Source organism: Polypterus senegalus, chromosome 2, assembly GCF_016835505.1.
Source record: "Polypterus senegalus isolate Bchr_013 chromosome 2, ASM1683550v1, whole genome shotgun sequence".
Taxonomy (NCBI): Eukaryota; Metazoa; Chordata; class Cladistia; order Polypteriformes; family Polypteridae; genus Polypterus; species Polypterus senegalus.
In genome coordinates, this window is record NC_053155.1 from 267260057 (window position 1) to 267282963 (window position 22907).

The 22907-nt window shown below is 34.5% G+C and overlaps 1 protein-coding gene across 3 annotated transcripts in view; it reads right to left on the reverse strand.

The window, feature by feature from the left end:
- flt1 (fms related receptor tyrosine kinase 1) overlaps positions 1-22565 on the reverse strand; it is a 161192-nt gene extending 138627 nt beyond the window's left edge. For 2 of the 3 annotated variants that reach the window (XM_039745508.1, XM_039745506.1), the window contains exon 1: positions 22256-22565. In XM_039745508.1, coding sequence (XP_039601442.1) covers positions 22256-22313 — 58 coding nt within the window. In that variant the 5' untranslated portion in view covers positions 22314-22565. The remainder of the gene's footprint in view (positions 1-22255) is intronic. The other variant, XM_039745507.1, reaches the window with a different exon arrangement.
- Between the last annotated feature and the right edge of the window lie 342 nt (positions 22566-22907).

Sequence of the window (22907 nt, forward strand, 5' to 3'; positions counted from 1 at the left end):
GTGGCACCAAATGCCACAGCAGTGTGCAAAGAAGAGAAGCAATGGAGGAAAGTTAGTAACTGTTTGATGACTGTCACTGGGCATTTAGGTAATGCCTGAACTTGCATAACCATAACTCATGGCACAACATTGATTCTGGGAATTTTGAGTTTTTCCACCAGCTCAGTACTACACCAGTGATGTCACCAGTCCACTCTTCTATAGTGATTTATATGAAAAAGTTGTGTCATTTCACGGTGCGATTTATTTTCAAAGCTAACGCATGAAAAAGTACCTTTAAGAGTTCTTAATGGTAGAAAATAGAACTTCACTTTTAAGAACAAGATTACACAGTTACTGTATATAGGACTTGTTAGTTCTACCAATGACTCTTCCAGCAGCTATGGCACTGTTGCTCAGAAAGAGAGACTGAAAATATTGAAAAGACCACCATACATGCAACAACCTTTCTTCTGTGCAGCAAAGTCAGTCTCCTTGCCATTTCAGTTAACTGAAAGGAAAAGAAGAAGAAATTCCCTTAAGTTTTTGAAGCACCACATCCACATTTGTACGCAAGAGTTTTTTGAGTGAAGTAGGAATGCCTGGTCCCATCATATCATTCAACGCAAGAGTTTCACTGGTAGGTCAGTAATTGTGTCTGTCTGGCTCCTCTATATAAATCAGATGTTAATAAATTCTATGTGCTAGCTTACTACTGCTTCATATGCATTATTGTATTTTGTATCATGCCTCAGTGTACTGTATGTATTCTTGTAGTAAGAGGTCTGTATAAGCCAATGTATTAAATGTGTGTGCACTGAAACAAACATTAGTGCAGAAAAATTATTTTGCATTAAGTGTACTTGGCTGCTACAGGCAAGAAGCGCATTTCACAACAGTTCTCAGTAGTCAAGCATAATTACACTATAACAGTAACTTCTGGAAGAATTGATTTTTCCAAAATAACATCTTCACTGTTTCTTAGCCTGAATTAAGTATTTTATTGTGAAAAATTCATTAATCATTTTCAATTCCATTTCCTTCTCTACTTTCAATTATTTAATGTGGTGAATAAAGTACAATGCATTTTAGCTGCTTGCTTAGATAGATAGATAGATAGATAGATAGATAGATAGATAGATAGATAGATAGATAGATAGATAGATAGATAGATAGATAGATAGATACTTTATTAATCCCAAGGGGAAATTCACATACTCCAGCAGCAGCATACTGATAAAAAACAATATTAAATTAAAGAGTGATAAAAATACTGGTATAACAGACAGTACCGGTAACTTTGTATAATGTTAACGTTTACCCCCCCAGGTGGAATTGAAGAGTCGCATAGTGTTGGGCAGGAACGATCTCCTTAGTCTTTCAGTGGAGCAGGACTGTCACTGAAGCTGCTCCTCTGTCTGGAGATGATAATGTTCAGTGGATGCAGTGGATTCTCCAAGATTGACAGGAGCCTGCTCAGCACCCGTCGCTCTGCCACGGATGTCAAACTGTCCAGCTCCGTGCCTACAATAGAGCCTGCTTTCCTCACCAGTTTGTCCAGGCGTGAGGTGTCCTTCTTCTTTATGCTGCCTCCCCAGCACACCACTACGTAGAAGAGGACGCTCGCCACAACTGTCTGATAGAACATTTGCAGCATCTTATTGCAGATGTTGAAAGACGCTAGCCTTCTAAGGATGTATAGTTGGCTCTGTCCTCTCTTGCACAGAGCATCAGTATTGACAGTCCAGTCCAATTTATCATCCAGCTGCACTCCCAGGTATTTATAGGTCTGTACCCTCTGCACACAGCCACCTCTGATGATCACAGGGTCCATGAGGGGCCTGGGCCTCCTAAAATCCACCACCAGCTCCTTGGTTTTGCTGGTGTTCAATTGTAGGTGGTTTGAGTTGCGCCATTTAACAAAGTCCTTGATTAGGTTCCTGTACTCCTCCTCCTGCCCACTCCTGATGCAGCCCACGATAGCAGTATCGTCAGCAAACTTTTGCACGAGCTTTTGTACAAACTTTGTACATGTTTTTATTTTAATATTGTTTTTACAATTGAATTTACTGCAGTTAGGCAATGGTACATATTATTATGGATTAATATTATTCTGTTGGTGGTTTTGCATAAAACAGTTGTGCAATTTTAATTAATTCAGACATGGTTGCAATGGATATTAGTCAAAAAGTAAGTCAGCTTTTTATTCAGAACCTAGTTTATCAGGAAGTATTTGGTTAATTGTGAAAGTAATAGTCACTGGTGGCTTAAATAAATGTACTGCCAGTATCTTCAAAATAGCAGGCCCTTGAGCCAGCCCACAAAAGATGATCCAGGCTCTCTGCCCTGATTAATTTTTGCAATTAGCTGCCATGACTGCAATATATTATTCTTGGTATGGACTTAACTAGTGTATATGTATGTGTGCATATACACAACCATACTAAACTTCTGTACTTGTAAAACAGGGAAATTAACTGTTATGTACTGTGAAATTCCCAAACACACTTAATGAATGATTTGTCATGTTTGAGATACTAGTATATATATATATATATATATATATATATATATATATATATATATATATATATATATATATATATATATGTGTGTGTTCCTGGAATTGCCTAAATCAGGACCAAGTCCATATATTAACTGTGTACTTAAGTGAAACAAAAAAAAATGGAATTGGAAAACTAATGGATGGGAGTACAATATACAGGTCCCAAAAAGTAAACCAAAAATGACTGTATAAAAAGCATACTTGACTTTTCATTGTTACACAGTTGACATATCAGGCATGTTTAGTTAAATGTTATCAATGAAATTTAAAGTAGTGCCCACCATGACATCAAAAAGCTTTTAACTAATTAGTAAGTAATAAACCTACATGCACATACAGAGTACAATACTGCTGAAAGAGGTGTGTACTATAAAGAAAAGGATACAGATATGTGTTCAACTGACTTTTATTTATGTCAGTATGAAATAGACCAATTGATCATAATTAGCTAAATTCACTGTCATTTAATGCTTAAGCTCATTCCTAACTAAAAATAATAAGGTATGTTTTATATACTGCTGTTCTCATTCACAAAGTGCTTTATTATATATGATGCAATGTACAGTAATTTACTTTCTGGACTTATTTAACTCATTGCTAAACGTCTGATCTCTACTGGTATATAGTAAGAGTTCTTGGATTGAACATGAAGAATGCTTAGGCAGATGGGAAATAAACTAATATTGGAAAAAATTACCCCTCATTAAATAAATAACACAATGTTTGGATATTTCTTAAATTAAGAATTATGAAATGTTTAATATATTAGGGAAACTCTACAAAACCTAATGTGGTAAACTATGTGATTAAACTCAATGATTGGTTATGTCACCTATAGCAGTAATAACAATGAAGATTTCCTGTAGTTTTTTAATGAATTTCTCACAGAAATGTTAGCTTACTTACTTACTCGGCTTACTTTTCCTTACAGAACTGCTTCACCTCACTGACTTTAGTTTTACATTTTTGGTGCTACCATAATATCTCATTTGGGCTCATGTCTGGACTTTGACTGGATCATTTCAAAGTCTATCAACCCTCATGATGCAGACTTTGTCTTGCTGTCTTTAATAAAAGGGGTGTACATCCAAATACAATATAATTTCCAAAACTGTTTCCAATTGTTAATGTAATGTGTTTTTTTATTATGGCATACAGTATTAGCTTTTTGTAGACACAATGGGACTAAAATCAGCAAAAAAGTTTTACTTTTGTCACATCTACTGTATTTGTCTTCCAGAACATAATTTGTGTATATTTTGACAACCTAGAGGCAAGCATTTGCATTTGTTTTACTTAGGAGTGGATTCTGCCTTGCTGCTCTTCTACTAATAATAATTTTATCCTTTGTCTTTTTTGATACTGGAGTTACACTAAAAAATAATCCTATCTATCTATCTATCTATCTATCTATCTATCTATCTATCTATCTATCTATCTATCTATCTATCTATCTATCTATCTAGTCATTGATTAATTCTGCTTTTGCACAAAGAGCTCTTGCTCTTTGAGAATAGTTATTTTCTAGAAGGATTACCCTCTATCTTAGACCTTTCTTATTTGGACAGTACAGCTATGAGTATGATTCACTGGAATTCTTTCCAGGCTGACACACATCAACAGTATTTTTCCGAAGAATTTTCATAATTATTCTAATTCCTTCTTACTTTGGCATAGTGACTATAGAGCCTGTATTATAACAACTTCACTGTGACAGAAACAGACAAATTTGGTTAAATTTATACTGGGTATTAGGTCTAAAGTTAGAATTGATTTCCAATCTGTATGCAAAGAGGTGACCCTAATTATAATTTTGTGTCAGGTTGTGTCTACTATGAGGGGTAAAAGCTTTCACATTTGATTACTGTGTATATTATTACTTTTCACACCAGACAAATAAAAGAAACATCTTTATGTTGACACTCTATCTTTTTTCTCTCTATCGATCCATAGAAATGTCACACTGAAAAAACTTTCACTGTGCTCTTTACAGCATGAATGCTAGTTGGAGATGACTACAGATATCCATATCTTTCAGTTTACTTATTGACCACTCAGCATACATGGTGGACAGTGGGTCTGCTTATTTCTTAATATAAAATATTGTCCCTGTTAACTTGTTTATATCAGTTTCAAAGTGCACTTCTGACCTCTTGAACCCAAATCAAAAGGTGATCCAAGTAAATCTTCTTCCAGTTTAAATGTAATCAAGTAATTATGGGTAAAAAGTAACACCATTTTCATCTAGTAGAAGCAGAGGAAAAAAGACCCTATTTTTCAGTCTTAGTCTAAGTAATCACAATTTATACTTTATTTCTCAAAAAAATATTTCTCTAATGAGTAAAGGTCAAGGCTCTCAGGATTTTTTTGTACTAACTTGATGTGGACTTAAATCTTGTTTCCGAAACCTAAAAAACATCTAAATTTTAGGCTTTCAGTTTCTGCAGCACAGACTGTACTGGCTACTGTAAATACATTTTTTTAAACATGCTTTAGGCTATAAAAGCCACTGTGTTCGTTTACATTAATTCTGTGTAAACTAGAAAAGATTTCTGATTTCCACTTTTTTGAGGACTGTTTCATTTATGTTAGGTAGATTGCCCAGAAGGGACTGGGCGGTCTCATGGCCTGGAATCCCTGCAGATTTTATTTTTTTTTTCTCCGGCCGTCTGGAGTTTTTTTTTTTTGTTTTTTCTGTCCCCCCTGGCCATTGGACCTTACTGTTATTCTATGTTAATTAATGTTGACTTATTGTATTTTATTACTGTGTCTCTTATTTTTCTATTCTTCATTATGTAAAGCACTTTGAGCTACATTTTTTTGTATGAAAATGTGCTATATAAATAAATGTTGTTGTTGTTGTTGTCCATCATTTATTCAATAGATAGACTATATTCTGGAGGTTTTGACATTTTGTTTGACACATTTTTCCATAATTCCACAGAAAATATAAAATATGGAGAAAAACAGTGTTTATCTTGTTTTTGCTCAGTCAGAGGTGAAAAAAATCAAACATTTTAAATACACATTAAAGATAAACCAAAATGATTTAGCTAGTTAAAATGCACTGATACATTTCTTTAAGAAGAAAAAAAAAAGTTTTCAGTGAATTACTTTAACTGTGTGCACCCAGGGATGAGCAAAGAAACTATGGTCCAAGACCTGCAGTAAATGAATAAGGTATGATGTACATAGATTTTTTAAAATATTTTATTGAATTTATTTTAAAAATCAAAAAACATTCCATGCAAGCAAGTCAAGTTTTACCAAACTAGGTTTGAATCAAATCAAACCCCACCCCTGAGAAAGAGAGCTAGGCCAACAGAGTAAAACTTTAATGGTAGGAAAAATAAATATAAATAGAATAAAAAAGACAAGGGAATCCACTTCCTCAATTTAAATGCTTATTATAAAATTTTATTGAGTAGATCCTACCAGGTTTTGAAAAAGTTTTGAACAGATCCTCTAAGTGCAAGTTTGATTTTTTCCAATTTAAGATAATATATCACGTCAGTTACCCACTGGCTTAGAATAGGAGAGTTTGGATTGTTCCAGTTGAGCAAGATAAGTCTAAGTGCTAATAGTGTAGTAAAGGTAATTACAGTTTGTTTGTCCTTCTCCCCTTTAAGCCCATCTGGAAGTACCCTAAACACAGCTGTTAGTGGATTAGGAGAGATTGTGGCACCAAGACTGTCTAAAGGCATTTAAAGATTTTGGTCCAGAATGATGTTAATTTGGTGCAGGCCCAAAACATGTGGCCCAATGAGGCTGGAACTTGACTGCAACGTTCACAGGTTGGATCTTGCCCTGGAAACATTTTGGATTATTTTAAATAAGACAGATGCACTCCACAGATTATTTGATATACATAGATTTTTGTATTTGCTTTATCTCTCTCTCGATACAGACAGATAACTAAACATACTTTAAAGTGGTCCACACAAATAAGAAGCTTTATATGCAGAAATGAAATCGGAGGTGCTGAAGTTGAGAATATAAAATGCCTTTCTGAGAATGTTATTACATTAATTATTTACAGTTGTTTTTCTTTTTGTTTTTGGTGATGTGGAATGTAAATGAAGAAATAGGCTTTGGGACCACATGGTAAATGTAAAGTTTTTACACACAAGTGTTCAAGCTAACTTTATTTTAAGTAAAACATAAGGATCAGTAAATAAAGAATAGGCAAGTTTGTTTATTCTGCTTAACTGGTAATGACAGATATGTTCTTTAAGACATATTAAATTGTGGTGCAGATTAGCAAAGACTCTCAAAGGTAGGAAGAGTTAGAGAAGCAGGAGAGGATAAGTGGTGTGTGGAATAGTCGTCTCCACTAACAGTACAATAAAAATAAATTAACTGGGGTCTTCTGTTTTTTTCATCTTATGTACATAGGAACATTTTATTTATTAATATAAATAACATACGGTATAGCTCTAGAGCCACGGGTACTTTATAACAAAGTTAAATGGACAGTGCACTGTGATGGCCAAAGACATTAGACTTTACACTCCAGTGCTCCTACTTCAATTTAGCTTCTCTAACAATGTATGACCCTAAACAAGTCACTTAACCTGCCTGTGCTCCAATAAAATTAAAAAAAAATAAAATAAGACAAAATAAAAAGCACATAAACAATTTTGCTAATCTTACATGTATATTTGGAGGATGGATTTGGCCATTATAGCAGTAGCAATAAAAGCATTGTGAGGTTTCCTCCTGGAAAAACTAACATGCTTTTTGGTAGCATTACATTTTATTAATCTTTTCTATTTTACCTTGTATTTCACATTGATGGGCTCATGTATTTCATAAAAGTTGAATGACCAATAAACTTTTAAGATATAAGTTCAAAATTATATTTTAATATGTTTTTCTATTCCACTTTGGCAATTATAAATTCATTTTCTTAACTTTTTAAAATAAAACTCTTTTATATTAATAATTTTACAGTACATTTTTGAATGACCTGTATAGGACAGATAGTATTTCGTGGTTCTTTAAAATGAATTACCATACAACCTTTGGCCAGATATTTATATCACATGACTGAAAAGGGAACCTAATTAAAGGCATGGTAAGACAGCACCCCCAAAAACGTACAGACAGCATGTTCAGAAAATGTTAAGCATAGTTTACTCAATTGTTCAATGTTAGCAATGTAAAATGTTTGTTTGATGCTAAGATTATTTAATGTGAGCTTTTATCAATCAATTATGTGTCAATATTATTTTTACCATAGACAAAGAATTAAGACTACAAATTACACACAAAATACTAAATCAGACCATCTAAAACTCTCGGTTTCAAGGTCTGTCTTTATTATTTTGATATCCATCAATTAATTTAAAAATAAAGCCACAGCTGAAGATGTATCCCTTATAAAGATTCTCTGCTTGCTAGAATTAAAGAAATATACAGAATTTGGGAATGTAAAGTTACATAGCTATAGCAATGCTATATATGTCATTTGGGAAATGATTGATAATATTTTGCAAAGCAAAGACTATTCAAATGCATTAAAACAGGTTACCATTAATTTTTGAAACGTCTCTCATATTAGACTTTTATAAGTGCAACACACTAGAATTATGTTAAACACATGGTGACAAGATCCAGAATCCTAAATTATGCTGTACATTGATAAAAATGGGAAAAGCAGCAACGATAAGAGCTAATGTTTAACAAGAAGATTTGTCCTGAAGTGCACTAGAAGTGCGTAAGTGTGCAATGCACAGTAAGAAGTAGAAGAGTGCAAAAGAAGAGTAGAACACAGTCAATATTCTTCACCGTGAATAAGGAATTCTGGAAAGGATTATGACAGTGTTATTGCACATACTGTGTTGATTAATTTTCTTTGAATGGTCATTTTATAGTTAAGCTGAATTTTTCAAGTACAAGAGCACAAATACTTGTTTACAAATATGACAGCAGTAATGTACTCGATGCCAATTGCACACATTATCACTTTAAAAATGAAAACAGAAATCAATTTTAATGGTTAAACATAAAATTCATGCTAATATAAACTACTGGTCACATACGAAGTCAACATGGCCAGTTGACTAAGGGAAGGGGAACACAAAAACTCAATTTAACATCATTCCTTACCTTACTGATCTAGACCTGCTTATCATATCCTCCTCCCTACCACTCTAATTACACTGAATCTGAGTTTACTGATAATTCATGATGATTGACAAACTTGGTTTTTGAGCAAATGACTGACCAACATAGCTGCAGTATAAACCACCTAATCGGTGACTCTTATAAGGATATGCTAGACTAAAGGAGTGAGTGTCAGGCCTGAATTTAATTACAGCAAGACAAGCGTGTATCTCTTGCATCAGCAGGTTTGAGCAAAGGTACACCTTCAGTACGTTGAAATGTATTTATTCTGAGAATGTACGCATTAATAGCCATTCAAAAATGTATAAGTAAGAAAAATGAAATTAGCTAAATGCAAACAAATACAAGGATGCCATAACAGGTATGTTATGGTCATACTTCTTTGTCCTGAGAATGACAATGTTGCAGCATTTTGAATTAATTAAACACTAAGACTTTAGGGACTTTCAAAACTCAACTTGATGTTTTTTTTGGAAGAAATAATTGGATAGGACTGGCGAGCTTTGTTGCGCTGAATGGCCTGTTCTTGTCTAGATTGTTCTAATGTACATGTTCATTAGATAAACTCTAGATTGTGAAAAAAGGTTTGTTCTCAATTTGACCTGGTTAAATTATAGTTATCTTGCATATTAAAGTAAAAAATTCTACCGTTCCTGTATTTCCGTTATGTAAAAAGCAGATTTTGGATTGTGCAAAAGTGTAATTGTTAAAAGATAAATTGTTATTCATAATGCCAAAGTGATAATATTTAGGCTGTGAGTTAAACAAGTTAGAAAATGTATGTATGGCATAAACATTTTGTGTGTTTGGGGACGTACTGATTTGACAGTTGGAGCATTTTACACTTTTTCATTACTTTATAAAGTCAGTTATCAAATTTTTGTTTAATAAATATTTTTGTAACAATTGCTCATACTCAAAAATAATGGTGATACTAGACCACACTTATAACACTGTTATTAGGCTATATTACTAGACTATATATTAAATAAACACTTGAGTACTTTACAATATTATGTAGTTAAAAGCATAGTTCAAATAGGCTTGTGGTGACTTAATAACTTTCATAGTTAGCAGATTCAAATTTAAATAATGTGAAATCACAGTAATTGTTAGTGGAGGGTCTATGATCAACCATAGTTCACATTTCTTAAACATAACATTTTTGAAAGATGTACCCAAAAAGCTTTAGTGTTCAAGTCATAATATAAAACTGTCGGTTTCTTTGAATCCGTAATGAAGAGCAGTCTGGAGCTGTGATTTAATTTAGTTTAGTTTGCTTTAGTTTCAGACAAATACTGAATCATTATAATGTGCAGATAAAGTAGCAGTGAGGTTATTTTAGTATAAAACAGTGTGTATACAGAGTACATATTTGTTCACTCTATGCTTATGGAGCAACACTTACATAATTCCTGTCTTCTTACAGCCATTTCTAGATAAGTGACAAGTGCTTTTACACTTAATTTAATCAAGCACCATTAAGTGAGCTAGTGTAGGAAAAGTACAATGTGTGTGTGTGTGGCTCTCCCATTGTTTGAGTAAGTTTTATTGAGAATCTGTTTTGCCATCAGGAGCGACTGTCAGACGAGTAAAAGAGGAAAAATATAAAATATACAGGATGAAGTGAACTCTCTCAAAATTAATTTTCAACAGTAAACTAATCAAAGTTGCACACAAATTTTCCCAGTTTTAAGAGACATGAGTTTTCAAATTCAGAACTTTGATTTTCAATGGAAGATTTTACAATTTCCAGATTTTGTTTAGGGTGCTCAATGAAAACTGAACATTCTCAACATACTTCCTTGAAGAATAAGTGTGCCAAATTTTTAAAAAAATGGTTCCCTGAGTCCCAAGTTGTTTCATGCACACAGATAGACAAACATGGCGATTGCAGTAGGTGATTTTTGCATTATATTTGAACACACCTAAAAGTGGATATCCTTGTTACTGTTAGAAGCATTCTAAAAGTGCTCCACTAATTAATAGACCCTTTACTTTTGTGTTATTTAAAAATATCCAATTATTGATCAGACATGGTATCACTCATTGAAGCAACAAGAGAAATGTTATTGGATCTGAACAAAAGATAAAGTGGACTATTATACTAATCCTAAGAACTTAGAACTAATATTTATACAGAAATCTTACAAACGTAAACTATACTGAATATTGTAGTTTGCCCAACCTGTCTTTAGATATATAGTACTGGCACTCATTTTTCCCCTTTAGTGGTACAGTCAATGCTGTAGTTTATATGGAGACTGAATGTTCTCATAGTGTTTCCTCTATGTGTTTCAATGTCTCAAATAATATGTCTGTTAGATTCATTGTTTTACTTTACATTGGTTTCCCATCCACTTTTAGTTACTGCCTGGGCACCTGATACTGTACTGCAAAATTGTCTCAAGCTCCTTCCCACAAAAGGTTGGGAAAATGAATACATCTATTTATTCATCCATTTACTTAACCTGCTTGCCCTGAGCAGGACCGTGGGGAAGCTGAAGCCTACCCCAGCAAGCATCAAGTGATAGGAAGGAACAATCCCTGGACAGGGCACAGTCCCATCACAGGCTGAACACACTCACATACAATATGGCCTGTCTTTGTGGGAGAAAACTGGATCACCAAGAGGAAACCCAAATGAACACCGGGAAAACACGTAAACTCCATGCAAGATGAATCTGGGACGCAAACCCCGGTCTCCCTGTTGCCAGGCTGTAGTGTTACCACTGCGCCACCCTACTTTTGTACTGCCTGCTAATATAGAGAGGACTTAAAAACAATAATTGTTTTCCAGTACTATATAACTGAAAACAAACCTCACAGAAAGCTATTGTTTGGTTTTTGTTTTGCTAAAATATACCTCTTCTGTTTTTGAGGAGAATTTAGCAGTGATGGAGTGATTGGGTGAGTGAAATTTGTAGTTTGTCAATTAAATGGCATGAAAGATAATCATTAAAGGAAATTAGCAATTATATTTCACATAACTAATCAAATGTATGTTCAGTTATAAAAAAATCTTTGACCTTTATGAAGATAGTTGATAAGTTTGACACTTGCCCATACGACTATGATAATGCAATGACACCGGAAACAACAGTTGTATGAAGGATCCTTCCATCATTAAGAAATATTTGGGAAGCATAGACTAACATCATAATTGGTGGGAGGCAGTTTATTATTCAAAGGTGTGTAGACCCTGCAACAATGCTTCACACCATCATAAATATGTGATGTCCTCAGTGGATTGCAGAGTAACACCTTGGAACATGTGCTGTTGACTCTCAGAGGTGGGGTCTAAATTTACAGCATGCACTGCATTGTTAGCTTGCAGTCATTACATTTTCAGTGAAGCTGGTTAAAGCAGCATGAATGACAGTAGAATGGGTTTGAGCCATATGTGGCAATGAGTCAACTATTTATTGAGTGTAATTGCAACTAGATTTCCATGTGAAAATGCCATGGACAAACATATCATCTAGTGAATTATGCTGCATTTTACAAGACCTTATTATGGCACCACAGTGTACAGTCTTAACACCTGTTGGACAGTCTTTCCCTGCCTCTGCCAGATTATTGGTAGGATGTTCACAACTAATACAGCCCGTTCAACACTCTTCTCAAAGTATTGCTTGTACAGTGCATGGCTGAATGTGCAAAATATAATCACTCTGGTTCCACAAACCAGGTCTGCTTTCAATATAACTGAACCCTTTTGGTAAGGATAAATAGAGCATTTATATGCTTCACACTATGCAACTGTGTCAACCTACAGAATTCATTCTCATTTACCATGCATGTGAATATGAACATTTTAATTACATTTATTAAAAAATGAAAGTTCAGAGGGAGAAAAACTAGCAAAGAGAGGGACAAGACAAGACAGCCAGGGCACTGGAGCTGCTAGCTATGAGTTCTGAAAGTGGTGAGGTGCTTTCATTCATATTTTCATGTACTTGCCTCACAGTTGATTGCTGTTTTAGAATTAATCAAAGATGTGCTAATATGCACTGCATCTCAATGTATATTAAATGATGATTGAAGAGCCTGATTTTTATTTCTACATTTCTCAAGAGTTGTTCTCTATATATAGTTTGTTATTGGTTGCTGCCTTGCACTTGAAGCTGTCAGGAGAGATTATGGCTTTTGTTTGTAAATAATACTGCCAAACCCAAGGTTTTCTTTTTTCTAGGCATGATGTTAAATTGAGTTTTTGTGTTCCTCTTCCCTTAGTCAACTGGCCATGTTGCATTTCTGATGTGACCAGTAATTTATATTAGCATTAATTTTATTTTTAACCATTGAAATTGATTTCTATACAGTAAATGGAAGGAATAAATGTATTTTTATCTCAGATTAAATTGGTTAGTTTAAATAAATTACAGTCACAATTTTGAAACATTTAAAAAATGTCACTGGAGCTATTGTTTTTTAAAAGTAACCAAGTTTATTCTGATCTGTTCCTTTAATAGTAACCAGGGTAAAGAGTAGAAGCAATTTTGTGATGCAACCTTATGGATGCTGTTGAAACATTAAAACATGTTCACTTGTTCTTTGCACTAAAACTGAGACAAAATTTTGTTCACCTTACTTTCCAGATTACTATAATAAAACATGGCGTACTATAATAACTTGAAGTGGAAAAACCTTAGGCTTGAGAAGCCAGGTAGTCAACCTCACAGGTTCAGACAAATCGGTTTGATATCATCAGTGTAGTAGAGCAGGTACTGAATACAAGTTTTACAATGCAAAATAACATCATAATTATGATTGTGTTTCCTTAATGCAAAGTAATTAGTAAAATCTTAGCAAATTATGTTTTGCACAATCAAGGAAAGCCCACTTGCTTCAGTGAATCTTATTAATCAGCCTATCTCTGTGGTCCCCCTCACTAGCAGAGAAAATTCATATTTACCCTTAATGACTGTAATGAATCTCTAGCTGACTGAGGATAACTGAAAGTAAATAGTTTCACCATGGGAGACCCAGCTGATCACAGAAGTCACTGTTGAACATTCAATGAGCTAAAAAGAAGCTGACCTCTCTTTTTTAACCTCATCATTTAACCTTTTAAAAACTACATGCCCTATTGTTCCAGCCACAAGAATGACTTTTACTCTAATATGTTTCTTCTTACTTTAGGCTAGACATTTCTGTAGTTGAGATCTCTGACAGACCAAGGTAAAAATGTGAAAATAAATAAACAGGGTATCTAGATTATATTTTCTAAAAATAAAAATGTCTGACAGCTATATTAAAGCAGCATGAGTATGCTTTACACGTACATGCTGTATGTTTCTGTATATTTATGCTAAGCACACTGCCAAATTATCCAAAGTGTGCCGTAACTGTGATGTCAGTGGACCCCCAAATAATTGAGTTTTCATTGTTGAGACTGAGGTAGACTAATTCTCAATGGATTCAAAGAATGAGCCCTTAATCTGAGAGGCAGACAGTCCTAAAGCAAAGAAAGAAGTTCAAAATATTTCTATCAGGGGGCAAGAAGTCATTTTACTTCTGCACTGCCAAGACAGAGCAGTTGGCATTAGTGAAAGGAGAGAGAAAGATTTGATAGGTCTAATAGAAGCAAATTTTGAGGAAAAGTACTTATGCTTACAGACAAAATCAAAGAGAGAAGCTGGCTTATCTGTAACCAGAAAGAAAAGGCAGGAAGGCAGTGCCAGAACATATTAAGGAAGGCAATATGTGCAACATTGTTATAATTATCAGTGGAATCATTTGCTATAGCTAATATACAAGAGGCCTGTAAACATAGTTTTTAGCATTTCTAAATTGAGCACATAGAGTGGATCATTTAAACTTTATGCTTTTGTTATAAATTCAGTGTGATGTTAGTCTTTTCAAGCAGGTACAGTACATTTATTTTTTATTATTACACATAACTATTTATATCAGATCCACTCCAATGAGCATTTCTGCTGCGTTCTCAAGGCCAAAAGTTGTTAGGACGCATGCTTTCAAAGTACCAAGCCACTGTGCCATTTGTTATTGTTTTCTTTGTAAAAAATCTGCCAGAGCCACTTCATACATTACTGTATACAATATATTGTCCTTCAAAGTCAAGTTAAACCTTTAAAAAAATAAGGGAGAAAGTAAAGAAATTGGATGCTGTGAAAACCACATTCACGTCATTGTTTGCATCAGACCTATAAACAGAGATGCTTGTAGAAGCATCTCCAGCGTACTACGAACCTGTCAATGAACACAGAAGCAGGAAGGCTCACTCCTGCATCCTCTCATTGGCCAACTGCAGCACTAACTGAATACTACAGTGCTGTTGTGATTACACTATTTGCTTTTTATACACATTTCCAGATTCCACCAAACAGTGGATTATGCTTAATGCACTAAATCAAACAAGTGTGTCTGTGTATACACTGTATATGCTCACTTTTATAAAGTATTGGTCATATCAATTTACAGTTCTATTTCTGTATTTGAAGTACTACAGTTCTAATAAAGTTATATCAGAAGCAGAATAACACATATTTACATTACTGAAATGTAAAAACTAAGCAATTTATTTTTCTTTTTTCTTTCTTTGTTATAATTACTTATATGATGAAAGCTTATAGTGATTCATATTCTAAAAATATTAAAAGTCTGAAGTTGCCTTTCTTACAGTGCTATCTTCTCTTTCCACATTATAACAGTGTGTCGGAAAGCCATATTTACTTGGCATCTCTACTATTTTACACTAGGAAGGAAATTAAATTGCTTAGCAAGGTTCCAGACTGTAGGTGCCCTTAAAACACTGAGTCTGTAATGTATCCCTATTCAAATCTGTTGATGTTTCCCATGCATTTTCTCCACATGCTATGTTCACATTCATTTGTGTATACTTTCATTAAACTGCTTTGCCCAAAACAATCTTTTCACATATGGTGTATCGAGGGTGCTCTCTCTGCCTGTCTCAGACACCTAAAGCAAGTGTTTTTGGATGGTTGCCCGTTGCAGTGGGTGTGTTTCTTTTGCAGGCTTTCCTGCTTATGCGTGTCATTCCTTGGAGTCCGCTGTGTCTCCGTTCTGTGTTTTCCTAGTATTTTGACCAACCTTTTTAATCAGATGCTTATCTGTATCTTCTGTTAAAGATAGTTACATTTAGAGTTTGTCATTTATTAATTTTCGCAGTTTCTAGATTAGGAGTATTTTGAATCTTCATATTTCAGATTTTAATTAGAAGCTAATTCCTGTTTTGATCTGAACATTTAGCCAAATTAGACTGCTTGATTTTGTGCTTGTTGCAGTATGCCTGTTATTATTGTCTTATCCTTTGGACACAAACCTAGATTTGTTCTTCAAAGTGCTTGTGAGATATTTTACCCAAGTTAGAAATTATTTAAGAGGAAAAGGAGTCTTTACCTCTACATCAATTAAATTCTGAAATGTTTCACGGGGTGTGTGTTGTCTTTTTTTTTTTTGTTTTTTGTTTTTTGTTTTTAAAAATATAAATCTGTGCAATTGATCTGAGTCTGTCTTCAGAGGGAAGAGCTATTAATGACAAATGTGTTCAGAGATTTTTAATTTGAGAAAGACTGAGGTAAAACAGTTATTTCAGATAACAAAGATAGATGGTTTAAGGCAATGTAAATAATTAACTGATCATGACTTTGGAGACTGACGATGTGTTGCAAATTGAGTAGCACATGCAAGTAAGAATTTCAATGTACTCCATACACACAACAATAATGACCCCATAAACTCTAAAAATTAAATTTCAATTTGTTCTGCATTTCAAATCCAGGCACTTTCACTATGTTCCAGAATAATGAAAGCGTTCAACAATTGATTTTATTAAAGTTGTCTAGTCAACTACTAAATTCCTTAATTTCTAGATTTAAAAGCAGAAGTCTTTCCAAGGAAAAAGCATTGTCAGATTCTGAAAACACTAAAAAAGAAAAGGTAGTGTGATATGGATCACAATGTAATGATCTCAGAAGCTTCCTTCACTCACAACTTATTAAGTAGCAGTTGTTGTCTTATTACTTCAAAATAATATGAAAGTACAGTTTGCTTCTGTAATCATAATTGTGCTATATTATATACATTGCAAAAAATGTGTGCATAATATACAATTATATACTATCCATCCATCATCCAACCTGCTATATCCTAACTACAGGGTCACGGGGGTCTGCTGGAGCCAATCCCAGCCAACATAGGGTGCAAGGCAGGAAACAAACCCTGGGCAGGGTGCCAGCCCACCGCAGAGCACACACACACACACACACCAAGCACACACTAGGGACAATTTAGAATCGCCAATGCACCTAACCTGCATGTCTTTGGACTGTGGGAGGAAACCGGAGTACCCGGAGAACATGCAAACTCCACGCAGGGAGGACCTGGGAAGCCAACCCAGGTCTCCTAACTGCTACCCACTGCGCCACTGTGCTGCCCATTTATATACTAATATATTGAATATGCTAATAAAATATGACTGCCAATTAGGAATATATAATTTGATTTCATAAACTTTGTTAATACTTATTTGTTTTCTTTTGTAATAGCATGAGATCTTAAAGAAAACCTGATTATGTTTAGGGCAATTTTAGACATAATAGTCACTTTTTTGCTTATTGCCGTCATTTTTAATTTGCTTTATAAATAAGAAATTATCAATAGCTACCGGTTAGTGACTATGTTTGTATTAAGTACCAGGAGTGTCCTGTCTTTCAGTTTTGACTAACATTAAGTTATTTAACTGTAGGATGTTGGAAGGCACCACTAGTTGATTTATAAATACAGAAATCTAGCTAATTAATATTCGCTTTACTCTTATTATCTACTGCTTAACATTTCTGCAAGCAGAATACACATGAAGAATACTTTAAAAGACTCAGCATGCAACACAATGGCAGACACCCCTAGTGTCAATATTTACAAGGCAGGCAACCTCCACTCTGTCTGTGGGGAACATCCTTCCTTATGTCAAACCTTTTTCTTCCACAGGGTCAACATTGAAAAAATGTATTCATTCATCATGTCAGTCATTGAATGTATTCATTCTCTGTTCTCCATAAACTGAGTTTGATTATGCAGGAGGTCAATGATGTGAAAGTGGACCATGAGGTGAAAAAACAGTTAGATTTTAAAAGTGCTCTGTATAAAGCATCTTTGACTGAAAAAAAGACACTATGACTAAAACACTCATAAAATAAAATAAACTTGATGTTTAGCTATTAGAATGTATGGTATGATATTTACACATGCCTTGTACTAAATGTGGTTACAAGGCACTTGGTGTTCTCATAATACAGACATGGGTGAGAGAATTCATTGGTATACACTATCTGTCTATACATGCACTAAACATGCACAAGTGACTATGTGTAAAAACTAATTTAAAGTAGAAGAAGTGCATTCCACAAGAGGCAATGCTATTCTGTATTCTCTTATACTAAACAAGTGCTACTGTTTAAAAAACACATTTTATTGTGCATTGTACACAAATCCTTTATCTATATGCAGTTAAGAGGTCATTGGTTTCCAATTAAGTGGTTATCAATCACAGTACTATGATAGAGCAGAAGGGTCCAAATGAATGCATTTCAAGTCTCATTAGATAAATGTGCTATTGGGATTGACCAAAACCACTTGAAATTACTTTAAATAACAGGTTAACGGTGCATCTGTCAAATACTAATAAACTACACCTTTTTTTACCCATTTCTGCATTTTTCAAATTTGAAAAACTTTTTTTTTTTTTTTTTGCATGCAACTCATTTTTAGAGGTCCCCTGTGGTTTAGCCATCTAAAACTTTTCAGGCGATTTCCAGAACACGCTGAGTCCCTCATCGCCTCCTCCCCAACATTTAAACATTGTGCTGCTCACCATTTCCATTTGTAACTACAGACATCACAATAGCATAATAATACAGAACGTTGTCAATTGATGTCATTCCTATACTTCCGAAAAGAAGATTTTTTAAACTAACATGCTATTATTACCCTATTACTGGATGAGGCATGCTCAGTAAATTGAGTAATGAATATGCAGGCGTTCTTTGCTGTATTTAATAAAGAAAAAATCATCTGTTCAAACACAATGAAATGTTTCCTTGCAGAAGTAACAAAAAAGCAATTAACAACAGGTGCCTTATGGTCTAAACAATAACATTCAAAATGTCTAATAATAATAATAATAAACTTCAAGGGTCTAAATATTCACCCTATACTTTATATGTTATTTCTATTCCATTTAACATGAATTGACTTGTTTGACTTTTTTTCGATCATTCAATCATTTTACTTGTCAACCGATTTTAAAAACATGAAAACATAAGACAAGTATTTCCTTTAGATTAGATTTATGTTGCGTTTCTAAAATTGAACAGCAATATTTAATATTTTGGTAACTGAAAATTACTTTTATGACAATTTAATCTGTATGAAAACTTGATGTTTCACTTTAATCAGATTTGCTAGTTGAAGGAAACGATTATGTATATAGAATTTAGCATAAATACAGATAGGTGTTAACAATATGTGTAGTATTTTAAATAACTCAAGGTAAGTTTGCACAGTTGGATTAAGCAGGTCAGGACATGAATGGGTCGGTGGTAGGAAATATACACTACATGTACAGTAGTAAATGTTTCAGATAAATAAAAATGAGTATATGGAATTTATACAGGCTATTAAACAGCTAAAGTTATGAGCAAATCTTCTATGTGATTTTTACTTATAAGGCAGCACAGAAATATGGCTTTTTCCTGATATTTATAATTGTTCCCTAGTAGATATATTATTTATGTTAACCAAAACTATTTGCGCTACATTAATTCCATGGTAACTGTGATTCTCTAAAATTTAATATAAAATACCTACTTAAAAGGGGACTTGCAGCGAGTCTAGGCTGTACTATGGGTTGGATGACAACATGTTTCTGCAGTAGCAGATTATTTAGTTGTTTTTATTTATTTTATTCTGTTAAGGTAAAACAAAGTTCAACTAATATGTTGTGAGAAAATGGATCGTGATTAATGATCTTTTCGGATTACATATTAATACACCAAAACAACTACACAAATGATAAAAATAGCTGTAATAAAATTAAAGATGATAAATACGCCTAAAATTTGTTTTAGGCTTTTGGTTGAAGCATCAGCTGCATCATTACCAGGATGTTTGGAACCTGACTAAACTTTGGCTCCAGTAAATTCGGATTTATTAAAAAAATAACACTGGACTTTAAACTACCCTGCTTTCAAGGTCGGCTTATCTGTCCGCTGTCATGAACCATTCAGGGTTGAATCCTGCCTTGTTAGTAACGCTACCAGGACGATTCTGTTTCTCCAAAACTCAAATCACTTTTAAAGATGGATGCAGGGGTATGGAAATCGTATACATTTTACCTATTCAATTAATACGTCACAGCGTGGGCATGATATTTCGTTCAGGTTAAATTATTAATAATGGAATACTTAGTAGAACTGCATGGTGGCGTAATGGACAGCGCAGGGGCTTGTTCACCGCGCCAGCGTTCATGTTTAAATTCGTGTTCTTGTGGAGTTTTCACGTTCTCTCCACATTAACGTGTGCTTTTCTCAGAATATTCGAATTTCAAGTTCCTAGTAAAAAGGAAACAAGGATACCAGGGTAACACTGTATGTATCACTGGGCAAACACCCCCAAGCTCCTGGACAGGGGCACCAGACCAGCACAGGGCAAACACCCACACTAGGCACACACTCGGGCCAGTTTAGAGATGACAACGCAACTTGTGTGCCCTTGACGGATTTGGAAGAAGAACACACCACGATCGAGGCTGTTGAACCTGTGATGCGTGAATCCAGGCGACTGCAGAGCTACCTTCAGGCTCTTGTGTTTCCTTAATTTTAATTCATACGGCATTACAATGAAACTATGACACATTAGTTATAAACCTTTCGGGTATATTATTTATATTGTAAGCCCCCGTTTAAAGGATAAGATCACATAATGCAATTTCCTACGTGCTGACCAAATCATCGGCGAGTAGAATCGACTTGAAATAAGCATCTTAGTTAAAGAGAGTAAAGAGATTGTGTGTAGAAACCAAACTACTGCGTAGTTATAAAAGCGTCGGGGCATCAAGTATGGAGGAAGGAGGGATTTGTAACGCTTTAGCCTAGTCGGAAGCCAGAAGGCATAAGTACAAGCATTCTAAAACTAATGTTGTATCTGTAGTAATACTTTAATACATGTTTGGGGGGAGGGGGTTACAATTATTATGTAAAACATTTTCTAAAGAAATGACATTCAAACAGCACTGAAGGACCCTCAATGGATGTAGATGTTAAGTGCATAGTCACTGGCACCGTTATCTGAACGGTCTGCTCAGTTAAGCGGACTTGTCCATCGGTTCAACTCTTCCGTAGATGTATTTCATCTAAATCCGTTACGACGTAGTATGCATGTATGTGTGCTGCAGTTTAATATAAGCATTGCGGCACCCCAATTTATTCCAAAGTTTGCCCATTCACTCCTTTTTTACGCTTTTTTTTAAAATTACAATGGTGCTCGTAAGAAACAACACTTTATTTGTAGCACATTAAATATACTTTAAGTTTCATACGTCGTGGGAATTGCCTACAGCTATAAACTGCTGTTTGAATATGAGCGTTTTTCACTAGTAAAAACTCCATGTAATAATGTCCGCTACGGGAGGCGCTATTTGTAATGTAGTAGGCGACTGTGATTGATTCAAGTAAAATATATAATACCTGACCACAAACCAGACTGACATTTGTAACTGCTTTCGGCTGAAACCTCACAATATAAAAGAGCTGGCGTATTTTACTGCACTGCGCTGTTACACTACACTTTGCATTTCAGACTATTACGTACTTTACATCTTTTTAACTATCGTCTTTTATATATTATATAAAAATGTCAGGCGATTACTGTCTAAAATTCTAGACTTTTAATTAATAGAATATGTTTCTCGAGAAAAAAGACGAAGAATGCGGCTCTGTCAGTTCCTAACTGGACAAGGGGTTCAGAAATTGCTTGGATGGACGGGTATTTTGATAGAATAATAATTTTGAACACTTGCAGGTTTTTATTTCGACCTCTTTATTTCCACGATATGTTTTCTTCTTAACTATTAAGAATTGTTACCTGTGACATTTAAATCTTGAGATTGGCTGGGTGATTAATGTGGTTTTTCAGTTAATCTGAACTGCACATTGAGGGTAAAAGGTGAAATATGAAACTCATTAAGTACAAATTCCGAGAGAAATTAGGTTTGTTTTTAATACACTTAACATTTTTCTTCAATATTATAAATTCGCGAATGCTTCGTCTTAGTTTGTCATTTAATTTGACTCATGTTGCCGCCTTGAACAACACACACATGCTAAATGTTAGCTTTTACAATTATTAAGCGCATTCTGTAAATAGTTTATAAAGGCGCACTTGTTCTAGACTTGCTGGAGTTTTCCTAACGAATGAAACATAGTAAATCTGAACCGTAGTGAATTGAAAATGTTTAATATGTTTATTATTTTAATATAAAGTATGGCTAAAACTTCATTTATCAATGCAGAAATTATAAAGATAGCATGTTCTTACCTTGTAACAGAACGTTTCCACAGAGCCCACAAACTATCATCAGTTCGTAATAATGCATTCTGTTCCGAAACGAGAGAGATGAAAAAAATCCAAAGGTGTATTACTTATTTGTTTTCTGTTTTGCCTTTTGGAGAAATCACAATCCGTTATATACTCGGTTTCCAGTCGTATTGCTAATGAGCTACAAAACCTTCGTTTAAAATGAAGTATTCTGAAGTTTAATGAGCAGCCGACAGATTACGCATGGCACAAACCCACAAGTTCTTCCTAAACTTCCAGTTTAGATGCCTCTGCGCGTATGTCACGCCCACCTGACGTGTTTTGTCGACACTCCTCCAGCACAAACTGAGTTTCATCCGAAGAGGTTGGGGACAAAAACGTGGTACAGCACTTCCATGGGCGGCACCACTCCGGAGGTGAGGCATCCAGTGGACTCCGAGAACACGCACGCGACGCACGAAGCCCTGAGAAATAGGAAGTCTGCTGAAACTGTTGGACCCTTTGCATTATACGCCGGGAAGTTCCGTTTAAGGGAAATTGCTTTTTATTATGATAAGCATTTATTTACCCATTAATGCATGTTGGGTTTTATCGCCCATTATATGTTCCTATCTAATTTCAACATATAACACGTAAAAAATGTTTTTTATGA